Source organism: Pecten maximus, chromosome 2 (genome assembly GCF_902652985.1).
Source record: "Pecten maximus chromosome 2, xPecMax1.1, whole genome shotgun sequence".
Lineage (NCBI taxonomy): Eukaryota > Metazoa > Mollusca > Bivalvia > Pectinida > Pectinidae > Pecten > Pecten maximus.
Genome location: NC_047016.1, coordinates 27294544 through 27316578, shown reverse-complemented (window position 1 = coordinate 27316578; position 22035 = coordinate 27294544). Strand labels below are relative to the sequence as shown.

The 22035-nt window shown below is 33.5% G+C and overlaps 1 protein-coding gene across 1 annotated transcript; it reads right to left on the bottom strand.

The window, feature by feature from the left end:
* Positions 1–8963: 8963 nt before the first annotated feature.
* Positions 8964–18292, bottom strand: LOC117321674 (homeobox protein vab-7-like). Its single transcript, XM_033876181.1, has 3 exons — positions 17697–18292; positions 10784–10944; positions 8964–10186 (listed from the first exon to the last, which is right to left on the bottom strand). Exons 1-3 carry the CDS (start codon positions 17983–17985, stop codon positions 9629–9631), a joined length of 1008 nt encoding a protein of 335 aa, XP_033732072.1. The 5' UTR covers positions 17986–18292; the 3' UTR covers positions 8964–9628.
* Positions 18293–22035: the final 3743 nt, after the last annotated feature.

The window sequence follows — 22035 nt, the reverse complement described above, 5'->3', positions numbered from 1 at the left end:
GGGCTCTTCCCAAGCTTTCTACTCGTACGAGTATTAACGGACAAAAAACAACAACAGTTTCTTATGAATCACATACCTTTGTGTCAAATGGATTAATTGAAATGAAGCAGAATCGTTTAAAAAAATGAAATGCCGTAAAAAAAGCAAAGGCTGTTCTGACATCATGTCAATATGCAAAAAAATTGTTTCGGGGAAAAGACCAGTAAAACCATGGCTGAAGAATGATTTAGCTTACAATTCCGTTGCATTCTATAAAGTTAAGGTATATTGGGTGAGGGACAAAGCAAGTTTCTGGTTTCCCGAGATCGGGTCTATTTCCTGAGGCGAACTCGAGAGAAATAGGCATGGTCGAGGGAAAACAGAATGTAATATATCCCTTAGCCTTACTTTAACCGTTTTAACTATCCCGATAAAGACATGAGAGATATCTAAGCTCGAATATATTTGTAAAGCACATGCTTTACATCCATGTCCTGTCATTTAGATAGAAATGGAACCAAATGCACCTGGACCAGGAGTATCAAAATATAAGGTTACGGTGTCTTGACAATTATCACTGGATGACTTGGGATTTGACATGGAAAACAATTTGATGATATTCAAGGTTCATGTCCGAAGAAGGTGATTCTATAATATAAACCTCATTTTCACTATGACCTTTAGCGTGCAATTTTCTTAATTCTCTACAGTATTAATCAACATTTGCCAATCTTGTCTATATTTTTGTCCTTCGCCTCCAAATAATGTAAGAGAACGGCAGCGGATGCCTTCGACGTTTTTGTGTACTTCAGTATCTTTAGGATCACCTTCAAACCGTGACCTAAAAAACTGATAAACTGTCGTCTGCACATAGGGACTGTGTTGGATGACAAGCTCCGCCCACCTCCTGCCTGAGTACAGGTTTGTTTAGTTCAGCAGGGGTATATTAGTTCTGAGGCTAACACAAAAGACAAGTGCACAGCTAATTGAAGTTGAGAGATATACTCGATTAAACCAGCTACTTTTATATGTTTAATAAAGAAGAGATATGATAAACCTAAATACTGTTTCAGCAAGTCATTTGTCTAGTATCTTGTGGATAAATCTTATTTATTTTACAACAATTGCGAAACCAGTTATATCAACTTATATTAATGACTCCTGTTGAAATCGGGGCTACCTTTTCACATCCGATCATGGAATCAAACCCGGCCATCTAGGCGAAAGGCAAGTGTGTAACCACTGTGCCACTCGACCACCTAAAGTGAACAATGTCTGTGTTTTACTCTGATTGCATTGCTTTGTTTTCCATTATTATATAGTCTGTATACGTAGTGTTACATCAGTAGATTGTGTAATAACATATAAACAAACAAATATAAGTTTATTATGATATTCTTATCATCATGTTTTATTTGTCAAGGTAATGGTAATTTCTTAACATTTACTCTATCGGTATGTTAATATCAGTGTTTATGTAATAACTTCAAGAGCGGTTTCCACTACTTTCACCAAAATAACAAGAGTGCGAATCAACTAGAAAATGTATTGCAGAAGTCATTTATGTATTTGATGACCTTACGTTATGGCCACCGTTGTGTAGATTAAGGAATTTTGAAGATGTTGTCTTCCATTTCTTTTTACCTTATCAGAAGTTTCTAACGCCTCTATATATCGATTTCAAGGTTTTTTTTCACAAATCTTAACGCATTAGTACATATTGTCTTTTATAATTCATATTAATGTCTGTTATACCTTACGCGATGTAGGTAAACAAAAACATGTTGTCACTTTAAAGCGGCAAAACATATAATACAAAAGATTTATTGAAATATAATACGATTACAAAAATCCAGCAAAACACCTAGGCCCTTTAAATCTGAACTTGAATTAGACATCTCAATAGTTCGTCTGGTGATGAATGTTGTCTCGTTAGGGATGACCGATCACCTGCCAAGTTCAACTTCAATCTGACAGGTAAAATAAAATGAAACAATCAAGTTTTAATAAAGAATGGGGAAAAGTTTATTACAATAATTTGAATTTATACAGCAATTATCGTTCAGAATAAATTATAGCAATAGATGATATTAATGCTGTGATCTGCATTATGTTTGAAAACAAAATTCCCACCACTGTACTTATGATGATTTTATGGCATTCATGTTTATTTTATAACGTCTCCACGACTCGGCAAGTCAGCCTGATTAATGAATGCTGTCGGTGTATGTACTTATGATTGCATTACGCAATATTTAATCTATAATAATAGCGTATAGAAGACAGTGGATATCTCTCTATAAGTGTTAAAACGTTAATGACAGTGTATTAACGTTGACGATATATTAGTTTTAAGTCTGAAACCGTTGATACAATTCTTCGTTATTATCGTGAAATCATATTTACAGAGAAAGCGCTATCAATAAACATCAAAATAGAAGGTTTTTGTTTAGTATGACCTAGATTATGACTAAACTGTAAATTGTGATTTAAGATTGTAGTCCTGTATTGAAGGTGTTTAATAATATTATGTTCGTTGTTAGAAACTTTTGTTCTTTGTTTGGCCAATTTCATGCTATGAATTTTCCATTTCTAGATAATGACATTCCTGCTTCCCCATCCTATGAAGTCAGAGATGATTCTATATGTATTTCTTTTATCAATTACATTAAAACGACGGGAAAAAGTTTTATTGCCGTCATGATGATCTTAAGGGGAAATACATATCCTTGTACAATCTTACGTTTATCATATTCGATGCGCATCAATATATATCGCTTTCGTTGTCAAGCACCGGTTCTTAATCAGAGAGCGTTACATTACCCCCATTGTACTTTCACTGCAGCTGTTCTTTAGGAACTTGCAGTTATCAGTCTAGAACCAGCTTGAGGTTTTGTAGTTCTTGCACTAGGTACTAACAGGTTACTATCTCTAGTGAGAGATTTCATAAAAAAGAAAGAATAAGACGACACAGCCGCAGTTTTACATTACATCATCATAACATCATACTTCATCCAGCCAACTTGGAGTTGATTAGATTCACCATACGGTGCAATGAATCGTACAAAATGCATACATATTATTACCGTTCAATACAATTTGACAGTCAGATATAGAAGAGCCAAATGCTGATTTAACTGTACCATACAGCTGTTTCCTTCTATAGTTCGTCAGCGATTAAAAATATACTGTTAAAGGCGAAACTGAAGAAAACAAAATACAAAAAACAAAATACAATTATATGTCGACAACAATGTCAAATCTTGATAGGGAGGTGCGATTGCCCAATAATAATTTTCAATATCTTGTTTGAAATGACCGTCAAGCACATGTGTAAATCATAAACCTTGTCACTATTCAAGTGAATCAAAACGTGACATAGAGGTTGCGACAATGTGTCGTATTTACGGTCCTGTCTGCTGGTGATGATGTGTCATCCATTCCAGCTGCTGATAGTGATATGGAGCAACCCTAGAGTGTCTCAATCAAAAGTGTTACCTTTGTCACATCAACTCATACAGAAAACTTAAAAGCCAGAGCAATCAACATACTTAAACCTATTTAATGATCTAGCAAATGAATTAAAATGAGAAAGAGAATGCACTTAATTTCACCTATCTTAATTAATTTTCTTAGGGCTATATTATAGTTCTGATGGCTGCAAACAACCAGGTACAATATTAGGTAATATCAAATGGCCCAATACCGTAACAATACATGTATATATCTGCAGATACATTTTTATTTTATGAACTTTCAATTTTGCGCATAGTTTCTGAAGCAGAATTAAGATCGACATCACAAAACGACCTCTATTATTGCATTTAGAATATTGAATTGAACGCCGTTCATTATGGCATTGTTATGAACCAAGCCGTATGGCTGGCTTTGTCGGGGAGATATCCCAACTTGAACCACATATGGTGATGGAAACACTTATATTTCCGTACAATAAAACCTGTTTTTTTGTTTCTATGGTAACGTGGTTTTGATGTTTCCTTTGTTACTGTTGTCTGCCTTCGTTATGTCGCCGTCGAAGTGTCAGGATTGGCCTCATACAAAACACCGACGTTGTCGCTGTTTTTGCTATTGTGATATGAAGTATGGAATATTTTTACTGTGATATACTTTGTCATTTTGACAATGTGAGTTCATGATTTTATATTTTTCCTATGAACGAATGTGATGACACTATTAACAGTTTGTAGACTTTTCGTCATAATAGCTTAAGATATTAAGAGCTTTAAAATCGATATTGCTTTCAATCGAATAAGACCACGTATCAAAGGGTCATATTACGTATTATAGTACACACTCGTCCAAGTGAATATCTGATTATATAATGTGACATTAACGTGTGTCAAGCTGTCCCGACACAACCTGCATTTTTTACCTGTTTTGTGGAAAGAAGAACCAGACTTTGATGTCTTCCGTATGGCGCATAAGAGTGCATAAGTGGCGTTTTAAGCAAGTTGCGTAATTAATTAGGTAATTAAGGACAAAGACTTTATTTTTCATATCTTATAAGGTTAACAGTAAACGTGATAGTTTAACCCTTAAAGTTAAAATGTATTAATTGAAAGGTTCTGACGAGAGACACATGTTCTGTTTATAATGCAAAGCTAACAAATAAAGTATTTCGTTCAGAATATATAAATTATATATTAGTACCTGCTAAAAAGCTTATCAAGAATACACTTTGGTGTGAAGGACGCTCAAGACAATTATTACACATGAGATTTTATAAGAATTACTTGTTTTGTAGAAATTCACATAAATACCTTGTCACAATAAGGAAATTATGGATGTAGTAGAGTAATTTGGCTAGCAATAGTCTGGCAGATCTGATGGCCGGCAAGCTTTTGAAGTGTCAGTTGGTTTGTTTATAAAGCCGTGTGGTCTTGCAGTTTTACTATGAAGTATCCCAACATCACTCGGAACGTTATTTTCTTACATAACCTGTTGACATTACCTTTCTCGTGGGGGCATCCAGATGGTCAAAGTTGGATGATAGGAGTCGAAGTTCACAACATATGTTATTTTTGCACGACTGTGCTGTTATAGGAAAGCATAAATCAACCGGTTTTCACTAACTCTTATTTTAGTAAACAAGGAAATGTATATAATTATGTAGTTCTACTCTAAAATACTGTAATAATTACATTACCTATCAGAACAATTACACTAATCAATTAGTTAATTATGTCACATTACCGATCTGTTCTATCATATTGTATGACAAGTGTAATAACTCTATTGTGACGTCATCAGGATGACATCATATGATTGTCTCCGTAGTTGTAAACGTACCATCCGAAAGATTTCAAAAAAAGTCTATTTTATATGAATACTAGAAGCAAGAGTTTTCGTTATTGTTTTCTAATGTAGCTATAAATATACTTTCTTTCATTAAAGATAATGTAATGTTAAAATGTAGTGTTTTCATAGATGATATTGTAATGTTAAATGTACTATTTTCATTGATGATATTATAATGTTAAAAGTATTACTTTCATTGATGATAATGATATGTTTAATGTATTATTTTCATTGATGATGTTGTAATGTAAATGTATTGTTTTCGTTGTTGATATTTTGATGTTAAATTCTTTTCATTGATGATATTGCAGTGTTAAATTATTGATTTCATTGACGATAATGTAATGTTAAATGTATTGTTTTCGTTGGTGATATTAAATGTTAAATGTATTGTTTTCCTTGATGATATTGTAATGTTAAATGTTTGTTTTCATTGATGATATTTTTAATGTTAAAAGTATTACTTTCATTGATGATATTGTAATGTTTAATGCATTACTTTCATTGATGATATTGTAATGTTTAATGTATTATTTTCATTGATGATGTTGTAATGTTAAATATATTATTTTTATCGATAATATTGTAATGTTAAATGTATTATTATGATTGATGATAGTATAATGTTAAACAAACGTATTACTTTCATTGATGATATTTTAATGTTAAATGTATTGTTTTCGCTGTATATATTTTGATGTTAAATCATTTCCATTGGTTATATTTTAATGTTAAATGTATTGTTTTCCTTAATGATATTGTAATGTTAAAAGTATTACTTTCATTGACGATGTTGTAATGTTAAATGTATTGTTTTCGTTGATGATATTATAATGTTAAATGTATTGTTTTCGTTGATGATATTATAATGTTAAATGTATTGTTTTCCTTAATGATATTGTAATGTTAAAAGTATTACTTTCATTGACGATGTTGTAATGTTAAATGTATTGTTTTCGTTGATGATCTTGTAATCTTAAATGTATTGTTTTTATTGGTTATATTGTAATGTTAAATGTATTGTTTTTATTGGTTATATTGTAATGTTAAATGTATTGTTTTCGTCGATGATATTGTAATGTTAACTGTATTGTTTTTATTGGTTATATTGTAATGTTAAATGTATTGTTTTTATTGGTTATATTGTAATGTTAAATGTATTGTTTTTATTGGTTATATTGTAATGTTAAATGTATTGTTTTTATTGGTTATATTGTAATGTTAACTGTATTGTTTTCGTTGATGATATTGTAATGTTAAATGTATTGTTTTCGTTGATGATATTGTAATGTTAACTGTATTGTTTTCGTTGATGATATTGTAATGTTAACTGTATTGTTTTCGTTGATGATATTGTAATGTTAACTGTATTGTTTTTATTGATTATATTGTAATGTTAACTGTATTGTTTTCGTTGATGATATTGTAATGTTAAATGCATAATGTGATATAAATTCGTGATGCATGGAATTATTCCATCAGTTACTTAAACCTCCCCAGCATCCATCAGTACCACGTAGGTTTGATATACATAAAGATTGTACAGTATGTAATAACATACAAGTACATTCGTCGTCCTTGCAGCCTTTCTCAGATTTACAATTATGTTGACTATATATTGATAAAATATGTTTTTATTGACTAAAATATAACGCATGCACATTATCAACGTTTTTATCTGAAAAGGGACAGACTCACTGATAAATAGCCATCACTATCACTGATCTACACACTAGTAATAGTGAACGTTTTGTCTTTCCAGACATATATTACAAACCTAATACAATCGTTTGGTCGTACAGTATCCTAACATTAGACTGGCCCTCTGTCTCTAGAATATTAAAATCATAAATAAAATTGAGCTTTATGATTTTGATCCCTAGGATATGTCTGATCCTAAGTTTCAAACTAGGGGCAGATATAATCTAGTATTAGAATTTAGCTTGGCAATTCTTAACAAATCAACTTAGGGTCTGGTGGCCATTCTATCCTAACATCACTGAGAACGTTTTTATCTGACATCACCCGTTGAATTGCATCCCTTCTCAGGGGGACATTCAGATGGCCAGTTAGGATGACAGCTTTCAGTAGATGTGGGTTGGTATTAATCGATCTTGCTTTTTCGGGCACATTTCTAAAATACATTTAGACTATCTGTACACCTACGAAAACAAGCCGTGTCACATTCTTGGTCGATTGTATAACACTTCATCGAAAAATTTATCAGCAATGTCAGGACAGGTGAAAAGACCTTATATTTTTCCTAATTTTGCTTTCAGACATATCGATGATTGCTTGTTTTTAAAAGTATTGACTACATTGACTTGATACACCGCCGGGGCTTGATATGGCACACATCATACATAATTCTTTAAGTCATTTACCTCGATCTCCTCGTGATCAGCCGACGTACAAATTAATTTGTACGATAAGGACGACTTTTCTATTTTCCTACCATATACACTTTTCATTTATAGATAGCAACATTCCTTCTTTCTCGTTTATGATATTAGTTTCCGGAGTGGATTTGATAAGCAATGGATTATTCTCAGTATCATTATTACCGCAATAAGCTTTCACTACTCACAAACACATGATTTCTAAAGATGTGAATTGGTGAGGTTTTACGGTCGTCATCATATCTTATCGGGAGGTATTAGTTTTCCTGTATATTATTATTGCTGAAGATCTACAAAAACTACGCTCTAGAATCTAATGGAAGCGGAATAAAAGGTTGGGCCCCGGTAGAGGATATCTATGTTGCCTTTCCTTGAATCAAAATTGTAATTTGATGCACCTTGTATGTTGTACATAGGGTTTCGTTAATCCTCTCCTTGTTCTAACATTGAGAACGAATCATTGTCGAAAATATATATAAAGATATGAGTGTCTTTTGTACAATCTTCTAGATTGTTTTTGTTGTGCCGTGAACCAAACTGGCTGAGTAATGGTTTTCTGGGTTTACCACAGCTGATAACCATGTTAAGCTTACTAACACTGTTGTAGAGTCAGTTAACAAACTTACTTCACAATCTTATAGGCCATTATTAGAATTGCGATAAATCTCTTTTTACAAATCCACATTTTGGTCCCATGCATCCTTTCAGAAAGGATAAACCAGTTATATGAAATTGTTTTATTCGTGTTTATCGCATCTTTTGCTAATTTGATATGGATGTGCTATCTGTATAAATTTTGTACATCCTTCCGATACAAAATGAATTGACTTGATGACGCTTATCCCTCCGGGGCAGCTGGTCGCATTGCATTTCGAAGTATCAATCTTTTGTTCGCATTTTCCCAAACATATTCATAACTAGAATGACGGTTCTATTTTTGACGCATTTGTATTCTATTTTCTTCGTAATCATTTTGATTTCGTAAATCACCTGAAAAGAGATTTGTTCTAAGGTCTATTCAAAACCAAAACCTTTGGTATGTCTACAAACTTTAACATTGTATACAATTATCATCGAGGGCCAACGAAGTTATAATCAAATCAAATATCAAGACAAAAATGAAAAAGCTCTGTATAATATCATTGATAAATCATTAAACCTAGGCGGACATGGCCATCGTTCTTCAAAATCCTAAAACAGTTTTTTTCAACATCATAACTGAAATTTGACACCAGACATAACTACGAGTAACATAAGAAATACAAATATCATTCAATAACATATTTTATTATTATATTCTTCAATTCAACACTGACCCCAAAATACCAGTATCAAATGAACAATCCATACAGAACAAATAAATATATTGGCGGAATCATGAGAAACGGAATGGATTTAAACGTGATATGGAAAGAAACTTCACACACGTTAATGGAAATACAAAAACAGACTGTACTACAAATTTAACGGTCTTTAGTGAAACATAACCGTCATTAATCAAGGGACAACAGTCGGTAATATCAACATAGAATACAAAGCGGTGACGACTTCGGAGACTTCTGTTCAAAAGTTAGCGTTAATTAATCAAACATAAAAAACGTACATGTACAGTTGCACTAGCTGTGCATTATCCATATCAGCTGTTTGCATGTTTCTGAACACAAAACACAAGTTGGCTCTTCCACAGGTAACGTTGTCATTTACATTACATGTGTCCTTTTAGAAACAGACAAACATTACAAAACATTTGGTGACCTTACAAAGCACAGTACGCGATTCCTATTTATTATGACGTCAACGGGGTTTTTTACTCAACTGCACAACGCCGTCGCTTTCTAAACACCTTTTGTACTATCTATATCCAGCTGCAGCGTCCTGTTATAATACTTTGTTCACCTAGGTTAATGTCAATGAAAAATCACTTAGTATTATCACGTTCTTTCGGAATCGGTCTGGAACGGACGAAAGAGTCCCTGTGATGTTGTATTAGAATGTGCCTTTGGAGCTTGTGCGGAAGGAAGTGACGTAGGTATATTGCCAAGTCCCCCTAGCAACGGGTTACAGTTACAATTGTCAGCTGGTGGTGACGTGTTTGGCATTGAGGAATGTCCATGAATGAGTGGAGAGGAATTGTCAAGAGAGGTATGTATATTACAACCAATAGAGGAAGTAGCCGGCATTGTGTGCGGGATTGGCATTGTCGGATTGCGCATGAGTGAGCCTGACATTCCAGGAAGGATATCAGATCGTGAACGAATGGGCCCTCCACCAAAAGATGAATACTGTCCGAGCCCTGCTGAAGATGGCCTCTGGATTCCAAGGGAAGCGTAATAGTTGAAAGGGTTGGATCCCGGAGACGATATTCCGTATGGATACGAAGCTGCGGCTGCTGCTAAATATGCATATAGATGTGGGTCTGCGATACCGTAAGGCCAAGCCATGGCCATTCTCTGTCTCTTGTCCTTCATTCGTCTGTTCTGGAACCAAACCTGTCAAAATGCAAAAACAAATCATTAACACATCCACAAATTAATTATTTTTTATTGCAAAATGTTTTAATTTAATTTTTATTTGTTTATCAATTTTATTTATTTCGAAAAAAAAATGTATTTACAATTGGTCTTGCTGTAAAGCCATCGTCTGTAGTATCTTATACAAATAGTTTGACCATTAAGGCATGAACGTGCCCATCCACTTTCGATGTCTAAACAATTTACCGAAAATTGAGACAAAAATGAAATCGTTACGTTGGAATATCTGTTCTTGTTCTTGTAAATAAAAATATCAAGCAGATATCGGTCTCCAATTTAATTTTACAGTCTCGTTCAACTTCAACAACCGTAATTATAACAAATTGTTGATTCCAATGAGAAGAAATATTGAATGATGAATAATTTCTATTTATCAAAAGCTACATCCTCGCGTGAAATCGATAATTAGTGTAGCAGGGAGTTTCAGTATAAAAACGACATCGGGATGGGAGTATAATAAGGAAGTGGAGTGTTCCTCGTTTTATGAATTCAAAAGTATAGCAAAATAAAATTGTGTTGTAATAAACATATCGTGGTGATTTGTACTAAACTAACCTTGATGGTATTTTCCTGGAGGTTAAGAAGTTTGGCTAGCTCACACCGCCTCGGTCTCGATACGTAGTTTTCCTTGTAGAATTCCTTCTCCAGACGGCCTATCTGTTCCCTGGTAAAAGCCGTCCTGTACCGCCTGACCTGGGAGTCGTCCTGGAGGTCATCTGCACATAAACAAATTATAATTTATTGAAAGATGTAAGACTATGTCTGGTTCATTGTGACGTTTGCTTTGCTAGTAGTGTTAGATTGAAATAGGAAACTGGTACAAAATATGCTTCAGTATTGAGATGGGGTCAAAGATGTAGACTGGCCACCAGCTCCCTAAGTTTTTTGTTAGAACTGCTCCACTAAATTTTAATACTAGATTATCTGCCCCTAGTTTGAAACTTAGAATCAGACATATCCTAGTGACCAAAATCATAAAGATCAATTTTAGTTATGATTTTAATATTCTAGAGACAGGGAGCCAGTCTATCAAAGTTGGTACATGCATGCGAACAGAATTCAGTGGGGCATCAAAACAAAATAAAAGACCGGAAATAAAAGCTAATTAAGGTGACACCAAAGGACAACCATGGCGGGAGCCAAGACATTAAAACAAAAGGCGAGAAGGGAAACAATATGACAGCAACGTCATTTCAGGGACACGACAAGTCCAACAATAGGGATAAAGTGGTCATATAACGGCTCCATGTAAGTTACACAGGGTACAAACGGCTTACAGTTTCTTTATATTCTAGGAACACTAACTTTATTTATGACTTTGGTAAGGTTTTTTGTTTTGTTTCGTTTTTTGTTTTTGTTTTTTAATCTTAAACTGGAAATTTATAGTCATGTTGTCTTTGAACGAAACAAAACAAACATAATGTTGAACGAAACAAAACATAATATGAAAGATAAGGTAGTTTGGAATGTGAAATGTGTCTTTCATATCTTATGCTTAAATCAATATATGCACTGAGTATATATAACTATGATTGTGTAACGTGTGGGGGGATTCTTGGAAATGAAAAAAAAAATAGGTATGAGATTTAACTATTATTTTACATGTAATAGACGGGGAATAGACACAAAAACTGTCTAGTATATACAAGCTTTTTTTTTTTTTTTTTACATTTAACAAACAGTTTGTCATTCTAGTTTCTGAACCACACGACTGAACTTCACACCGACACTACCCTTGCACAAAATTAATATACTTTTGTATTAATGTCATTAATTTTATTCCAAGCAATAGTTAAACTTCTAATGAGAAAACAATTTACTTCCACTGACCAAAGATGACGACACGAAATCCCAATCAATTACGTGCATCGGAGGGATATAGTCATCGAATCGGTGACGGGACGTTAAGTCCGGATTAGAAACAAACGTGGTTGATAATGATTATCTATGTATATCTACATAATTAGGGTACTCAGCTCAATCAACAGTGTAGCATCAAAGTATTCATTTACGTTGATTTCACGGTGTAGTTACATGATATCATAATCAAAGGCCAACGTTTAAAGCCTTATCAATGACTGAGCTTGAGTGATGGCGTATCTGAGCCACCACACAGCGGGATCACCTATAGAACGCACCTAATAAATATCTTAATGAAGGTAGTTTGGAACAGCTGACAAAATGTGTATATTAAAGACTTTTAAGCCTATAAACGAGTGTTTCGTGTCTCTGTTTCAGTTTATTCAATTGTGTAACCTCGAGAATCGAACGCACCGAACTAAAAGCAATAAAATATTGATATGAATTTACGAGTAATTAATAACCGTCCTTACACGACAACTGAAGAGATATGAAATGATATATTTAACAACTCAACACAATTGAAATACATCTCATGATAGTTATCTAAGACGCTACAGTGAGGACGTTACAGACGTGTCGTAAATCATCAGTTTTCGTACTTGGTAATTACGCCTCATGAAATATTAAACAACGTGTCATGTCCAACATGTACCTCTTCATTATGCATTCCTTTATCATGGATTTGACGAGCACTTGACAATAGTCTATATTTCCAAATATCAGACTTTAATGTTAATTTATTTTTTTCCGTCCGTTCTTTTCCACAAATAGCGAATTTTGCGAAGTTCAAAACGAAAATAACCTACACCATCATCCACCTTTTAACGACTCGTCAAAATTTAATATTCAAAATATCATATTCAATTATGTATGTTGAATTATATAATTTTGTCGCAATGATCTTAATATATTGGTAGCTGAAATATGGTGTCACTTCGAAACATATTACACTGTAATGAAACTATAGGTCTTTGGGCGACTATCTTTTATATTACGACTAAAACCAGTAAACCAGTACAGCTGTGTAAGCTGTGGATGTTATGTTTGGAATGTTACCATATTTACCTATATTGTGATGTACATTCTAAAACCTGTAATCTGAATTCGATACCATCTGATTCATATTCGAACCTTGTCATTTATAAATATTTGAAATCATTGTATTCATATTTGGGGAAAAAACATGTGATTTATATTCTAAAATTTTTAATCCGTATTGATATTAAAATATGAAATCATTTGAATCTGAAATCACATCTGATACACATACTGAATCAAACCTGTGTTGTTGGTTTTTTTTTCTAAATTACTGTACTTCACATTTAAAATTATGCCATTACAACATTCAAAATTTTGAAATGCATGACCAAACGAAGTTGTATCGTGGGCAATCTGATATCCGGAAGTACAGGGAGACAATGAACAGCAAGAGATGACCAGTAATTGTGGATATTGATCATTTAGATCTCAGATCCTTTATCTTACTATCATACGGGTAATAATTAAAATTGAACAAGATATCAGAAAAGTAAACGATTAACTCAAATTACCCGTGATGGAAATCATATTACCCGTGATGGAAATCATATCACCCGGATAGAAATCATATTACCCGTGATGGAAATCATATTACCCGGATAGAAATCATATTACCCGTGATGAAAATAATATTACCCGTGATGGAAATCATATTACCCGTGATGGAAATCATATCACCCGTGATGGAAATCATATTACCCGTGATAGTAGTTGTGTATTGCACAAACATACATGATCGTCACAAGATTTATCATAAAATCATATTTCAAATCTCAGCATCAAATACACAAAGTTCGAACATAAATAGGAATTTTCCGAACATTAATAAAAAGTATCTGAATGTATGACACGTGTTTACAAATATTAGCCTACTAGTCTAATAGGAATTCTAAAAAGATATCGTCATCGTAAATATTTTGATAATCATATGTTTCTCTAATTATTTTACCAGGTTCAAACTTTATTTGTAAAAGATGACACTGCGCAACGTAAACACTTTCAAGGTAAAATATTCGTGTTTGACTATCTGTAATAAAAAGGCGAAATGACAAGAACGTGTCAAAAATACATTAGTTGTTAGCTCTCGTGGTCAGTTACACGTGAGTTGAATTTACATTACGTTTCAACTGCTTGCTTCTATGATGTTTTGTTTATTTAAAAAAAAACACGGTAAAACCTTTTAGAAATTTTATATACCTCAAAATAAACATTATAGACTGACTAAAAAAATTTAAACAGCAATATTAGCTTACAATGATATGAATACTGTTCTGTAAATATTTGATAAAGGCTTAAGTTAGCATTCAATTTTAATGAGTCAAAGTTAGATTTCTTATACGTATAATCTTGTTTAAGGATGGCTGCCTAAAAATAGATACATCATCTTTAATCACTTAATATGCTGTCACCAATTAACAAAATCACCTCAATCAAATCCCGAAGATTATTTACACTACATGCAATACGTAATCGTGTGAGGTAACTACATTTAGGAGCCGATATTAGGTGTGTCAGCTAGTGTGTATGTGGGAATGTATATCATCACAGATAGATATTAATATACGAGTCCGTGACATAATTGATAAGTTCTGTATGTACAGTTACTTTGATAAATACTCTGTTATGACACACTGCACACGTGCATGTATCACGTGGCAGGAATGCAATTTACTAGTCATATTCACTAAAGAATGCAATTTGTCCTTTTGATACGACCAGTTTTTACCGATTTCGTTATTTAAGCTTACATCGCGCTAAGGATGTCATCAATTTCTAACGTCCGCGGCGACACATTATCATAGATATCTACATCCCGTTTATGGTATCAGATCTTGACAACTGTACTGGGAAAACCGGGGTGATTAATTGAAAAGTTTCAATCGACAATTTTTTTAATCGAGATATCCTAAAAATCATAGTCACAGGGAAAATAACATCAGAAAAAAAGTCTAATAAATTGCGATTTAAGCGTTTATAGTGAATAATCAGTCATAGATTTCCTCGCTGGTAACCTTTAATCGCCTTAGATGAGTAAAATGATCTCGCGTTGTTGATTTTCACGGCCAATTAAAATCCCATCAACGAATTTGTCATCATCTGTTTAAAAATCGTTTGATCGCCACTTAATACAGTTTTCGCATCAATGTCCAAAAGTTTCCCAAGCAAAAAAACACGTTCACAGATCTCCGAAATAACACAATTGAGTAATGGTTTATAGGTGTAACATCACAAGTCGATGAAGAGTGGCGCTATTTCTCTCATTGAAATACGATCACATATTGGACTCCATGTATTTGTTTTATAATTTCCCAAGAAATCTGCTTAAAAGTAAAATGTGTTTTAACTGTTGAATATTGTTTTTTTTTGTCTTTATTGATATCGACTATTTTGCCAATGGTATTTTTTGAGTACGTCATTGGTGAACTCTATAACACCTGCGCTGGTCGATTGACCGGGGCGTGACCTGTGTACTGATTAGTTTTAATTATAATTACCTAATCAATAATTCAATATTAACGAAACGTTCATTGTCATGTCCTTATTGACTTTAGTGATATTTTGAATAATGATTTTTGAACAGGAAAAGATACCAAAGATTTTATAAAAATAGCCCACAAAGTTTATTCAAGCCAGGAATCTGACATTAATTGCTCCGTTTTCAAGCAAGTGTCAAACTGTGACTAATTTGAACAGAGACCTATTATAGTAATAAGAGATGTTTAGTTCTCTGATCTAAAGTATCTATTTTCTGGTAAAAATGAAAAAAATGAAATCTGATCACATCTACATTGATTTGGTCAATTTATATTTTGATTGTTGATAAATTAAATTAGTTCCTGGTGTCCTCCTAAGCCTTTGTCGGTGTAGTATATAGCCGATTCCAGTGAGGAACAGACCTGTTCACAGCAATAGCTATTATTCGCCAATTATCAAAGCCCTAAACAGCCAAATGACCCCCTCGGGGGTCAGTTAGGTCTCGCAGACGAAACCTGTTAGACCCTAAAGCATATCATTTATCGCGAAAGCATCTGATTGGATTTTCGCACCTGTAACTCAGGTGAGTACAGGTAAATACTTTGATCAATCGATAAGGTGTAATCAGGTATCGATCGACTTGTAATAAGACAAAAACATGACTTAGACAAGTTTGAAATTCATGTCCGTAACATCTGTATATAACAGGCTTTCCCGATTAACCAAACAATAGATACGATTCACTGGGGATTTGTTAGCGTCGGCTAATTGAATTGCACCAAGTTTCCTTTAAAGACAGAAAACGTGCTTTTACACTTTTCAACAACCTGCCACTTGAAAAAGGATAATTCATTTTGAAATGTTATAAAAAATATCCCCCTTTGTTTTTGAAGTGTATTGGGGTCAGATTGCTACTTTCGTTGGAGGCCTCCGGGGTTTCAATTAAATTAAAAAAACAAAACAATAACTTATTTTCCTTTGAAGTTACACAATTAGTTATTTATCTCCGTATACAATAATTAATGCAAGCATTCTATAATACATCAATGTACTAAATTTCAAATCGGAATCATAATCTAGCATCGCTATTAAAAACATTATAGATATAAACAAATTACAATTAATATCTAAATTCTCACGATTATATAACAAAAACAAAGTACTAGTTCTATGAATTGAAAACATAATAATTGTATTCTCGTATTAATTTCACGGGAGAAATGACATGTAACATGTAATTGTCATTAGGGTTGGATTCCTATATAATTCAGTTTATTCTGTGACAGACACGTGTAATTTTACAGTACAGAAGACATTAAATACAAAGGATTTCAATACAACCTTATTATTGTAAAAGGATTATAAGAACGTAAAACATCACATAAGATCACTCTAAAAGGAAATAAGTTAAACACATTTTAAAATATAGCATTGATATTGACGACGTTTTCCAAGTCATGGCAAGGGAAGTAACCCCCGTATGATTTTGTTCAGGAACTCATGATGAATGAAACATTTACCGTCGCGATATTTATCAATTGCTGTTCGATCGCGATGCCCACAAACTTTTCAATAATAAATAACTAAAGATACATATGAACAAGTTGTCTAGGAATGCGTTGGGTTCCTCTACTGAGAGCTGATTATACCAGTTCAGATAAAAACATTAAAAAACAACAAAAAACGGAACGCTTAAAAATCTAAGTTTTGGTTCAGTTTTGGTTCAAAAAGTGTAACCCCCCCTAACAAACACACACACTCATATATACACTTCAGCGGCTTCAGACCATTGTTTCAGAATGTATATAATTTATCATAATGTTGATTGCTTTCTTTTTAAGAATTAAATAAAAAATAAGTTAATACATATTCATGTGTAGGGTTATTTTCTAACCTTCATTAAAAACTCATGTAATTTAAATTTGAAATTAGAAAAAATACCAGCAGATTTTTAATTACCGAGCGTGTGGTAATTTTCAGACGTCAGTTACTTTAATTACTATCATTAATTATTTTTTCCAACCCTTGGTTGTAAAAGACAGACCCTTGTCTTAAATCAATTCTCAAGATACCACATACTTAATGACTATACCTTTTGATAATGGCGATCCTAAACTTTTATCTGGAGATTCGAACTCAGTTCCGCTGTGACACTCCTCTGACCGTGTGTTATGATCAGGACTGACCAATTTGTGTCCATCAGTATCCGGGGAGTGTAAGACACTGTCCGAATCGGAGAGTCCATCGTCCGATTCTGATTGGGACATATTAGGTATCCGATTGTCCAATTTTATGTCCGGATTTAGTCTAAAGTCCACGGACGTCTCCCCGTCACTTCCTGTTTCCTCGGACAGACGATATTGGGACGCACTCGGCATCATTTCACTAATTTAATTTGATAAGGTATAGAACTCCAAACTTTCTCTCTACAGTAGTTCCATTATTTGTTACACAGGTGAGTGAACACTTCCCTTTTACTAGATGTATTTTGTATAGGTAAGTTTTTTTTCACAAGGAATAATATCATATAATTATATTTCAGTACTAATTCGGGAGCACTCTCTTATTATAACGTGTATTCCTATTGTAAAATATTATCACAGCTGTATATCTTCTTGAAATGCAAACATGGAATATCCCGCGTAAACAAACCCACAGCTCCTGTTCAACTCACGATAAGATACCACCGACCTACCATGTGTACATGTCATTTGATTAATGAAGGGGCGGTCCTGTAGCGCCTCACGAGCTCATTAGAATACAACGCTCATCTGACAACAGTCGGGATTGGTAAGATTGACACTACCACCAGCCAATCGACGGCCGCCTTACGTCGGCGAGGCGTTAATTGACAATATATGATGGGCAATCTGGTTTCTGATGTTTGTCGTGTAGCTAATATCTCTCGTGAAAGGTGAGACTTGTCGGGGGTTTAACCACCATATTTAGTACTGCTGATGTGTAATGTCATAGAAAATTACACTTTCAAGAGTTAAGGGACAATTGACTCCGATCTTTCAGCTAGATGAAAGAAAATAAACTCCAAAATCACGTCGCGGTTTGCCTCTACCTTTCACACGTTAACTTGTTACACCGGTATATTTACCAGCCAACAGGTGATGTCCAACTGGTTCAGCTACTGACTTCTAGTCGACATCAATGTTGAAATTAGACTCATTCTAAATGTATCATCTCTTTTTAGAACAATCCGACTGTACATGTTTAGACATAAAGTTCTCGAGTGATAAAATGTATTATAAAACATAAGATAATGATATTAAAAACAAACACAAAAAAACGTTAATTACTTTTTATGTAAGTAAAGACGTGACGTATAATATCATGCAACCACACATAAAAATTATTGTATCTACCATAAAAGAGGGAAGTTTATTATTTGAAAATTTGAGAAAATTATTTGAAGGCCTGTTTCGTAGTAAATACCATTTATTGACATTTTTTGTTTGGCAATAAATATTATGTACATGCTGAATTGAAACGGTGATGTGTTTAGTTGTAAAGTCTTTCCTTTATAGTTTTTTTTTAAATTTTAGCTGTTTGTTTAAATTGTTTGTTTGTTTTTCCTGTACATCTGTAAACGTTAATCTGCAGTAATCAATAAATGGGATGTTTAATACATAATGATGTTTTGAGATGTTCACATCTAATTCTGACGTCATCCGGGCATTTTTAATTCATTTCTTAAAATAATTAACCATGTTTCGTTGATAGACACGTTGTCCTTCATTTCAATCTTCTCCGCGCCGATATGTATATATATATATATATATATATATAATATGATATAATATAAAACCTCACAACAGCATACCAATTAAGTTGATCTTCTAATTCGATTACATTGTCAGAATTAAATATTATGTATGCAAGTTATGCAAATGTTTGCCGAAATATGCAAATTTTCCGATTTTAGGACAATTTTGTTTTGACAATGGACCAGACAGACAATGTAGTAGTATGTATTTCCACTACCCTGTCACTGGCGCTAGTTTACCTTTATATATAACTGAATACAAACCGAAACAATATTGAATGCAAAATTAGATTGCAGTCACATGGAATCCCATGTGAAATTTCCCCACGGAATCAGATGTAATATATAGTCACACGGAATAAGATGTAATATATAGTCACACGGAATCAGTTGTAATATATAGTCACACGGAATAAGATGTAATATATAGTCACACGGAATCAGTTGTAATATATAGTCACACGGAATCGGATGTAATATATAATCACACGGAATCAGATGTAATATATAGTCACATGGAATCAGATGTAATATATAGTCACACGGAATCAGATGTAATATATAGTCACACGGAATAAGATGTATTATATAGTCACACGGAATCAGATGTAATATATAGTCACACAGAATCAGATGTAATTTATAGTCACACGGAATCAGATGTAATATATAGTCACACGGAATCAGTTGTAATATATAGTCACACAGAATCAGATGTAATATATAGTCACACAGAATCAGATGTAATTTATAGTCACACGGAATCAGATGTAATATATAGTCACACGGAATCAGTTGTAATATATAGTCACACGGAATCAGATGTAATATATAGTCACAAGGAATCAGATGTAATATATAATCACACGGAATCAGATGTAATATATAGTCACACGGAATCAGATGTAATATGCAGTCACACGGAATCAGATGTAATATATAGTCACACGGAATCAGATGTAATATATAATCACACGGAATCAGATGTAATATATAATCACACGGAATCAGATGTAATTTATAGTCACACGGAATCAGATGTAATATATAATCACACGGAATCAGATGTAATTTATAGTCACACGGAATCAGTTGTAATATATAGTCACACGGAATAAGATGTAATATATTTAGTGACACGGAATCAGTTGTAATATATAGTCACACGGAATCAGATGTAATATATAGTCACACGGAATCAGATGTAATATATAGTCACACGGAATCAGATGTAATATATAGTCACACGGAATCAGATGTAATATATAGTCACACAGAATCAGATGATATATATAGTCACACGGAATCAGATGTAATATATAGTCACACGGAATCAGATTTAATATATAGTCACATGGAATCAGATGTAATATATAGTCACACGGAATCAGATGTAATATACAGTCACACGGAATCAGATATAATATATAGTCACACGGAATCAGATGTAATATATAGTCACACGGAATCAGTTGTAATATATAGTCACACGGAATAAGATGTAATATATAGTCACATGGAATCAGATGTAATATATAGTCACACGGAATCAGATGTAATATATAGTCACACGGAATCAGATGTAATATATAGTCACACGGAATCGGATGTAATATATAGTCACACGGAATCAGATGTAATATATAGTCACACGGAATCAGTTGTAATATATAGTCACACGGAATAAGATGTAATATATAGTCACACGGAATCAGTTGTAATATATAGTCACACGGAATCAGATGTAATATATAGTCACATGGAATCAGATGTAATATATAGTCTCACGGAATCAGATGTAATATATAGTCACACGGAATCGGATGTAATATATAGTCACACGGAATCAGATGTAATATATAGTCACACGGAATCAGATGTAATATATAGTCACACGGAATCAGTTGTAATATATAGTCACACGGAATCAGATATAATATATAGTCTCAAGTAATAGGATCTAAATTAAGTCACTCGCAATCAGATGTAAAACACAGAGGATATATAGTCACACAGAGGATATATAGTCACACAGAGGACATATAGTCACACAGAGGACATATGTCACACAGAGGATATATAGTCACACAGAGGATATATAGTCACACAGAGGATATATAGTCACACAGATGACATATAGTCACACAGAGGATATATAGTCACACAGAGGATATATAGTCACACAGAGGATATATAGTCACACAGATGATATATAGTCACACAGAGGATATATAGTCACACAGAGGACATATAGTCACACAGAGGACATATGTCACACAGAGGATATATAGTCACACAGAGGATATATAGTCACACAGAGGATATATAGTCACACAGAGGACATGTAGTCACACAGAGGATATGTAGTCACACAGAGGATATATAGTCACACAGAGGATATATAGTCACACAGAGGATATATAGTCACACAGAGGACATATAGTCACACAGAGGATATGTAGTCACACAGAGGACATGTAGTCACACAGAGGATATATAGTCACACAGAGGATATATAGTCACACAGAGGATATATAGTCACACAGAGGACATATAGTCACACAGAGGACATATGTCACACAGAGGATATATAGTCACACAGAGGATATATAGTCACACAGAGGATATATAGTCACACAGAGGACATGTAGTCACA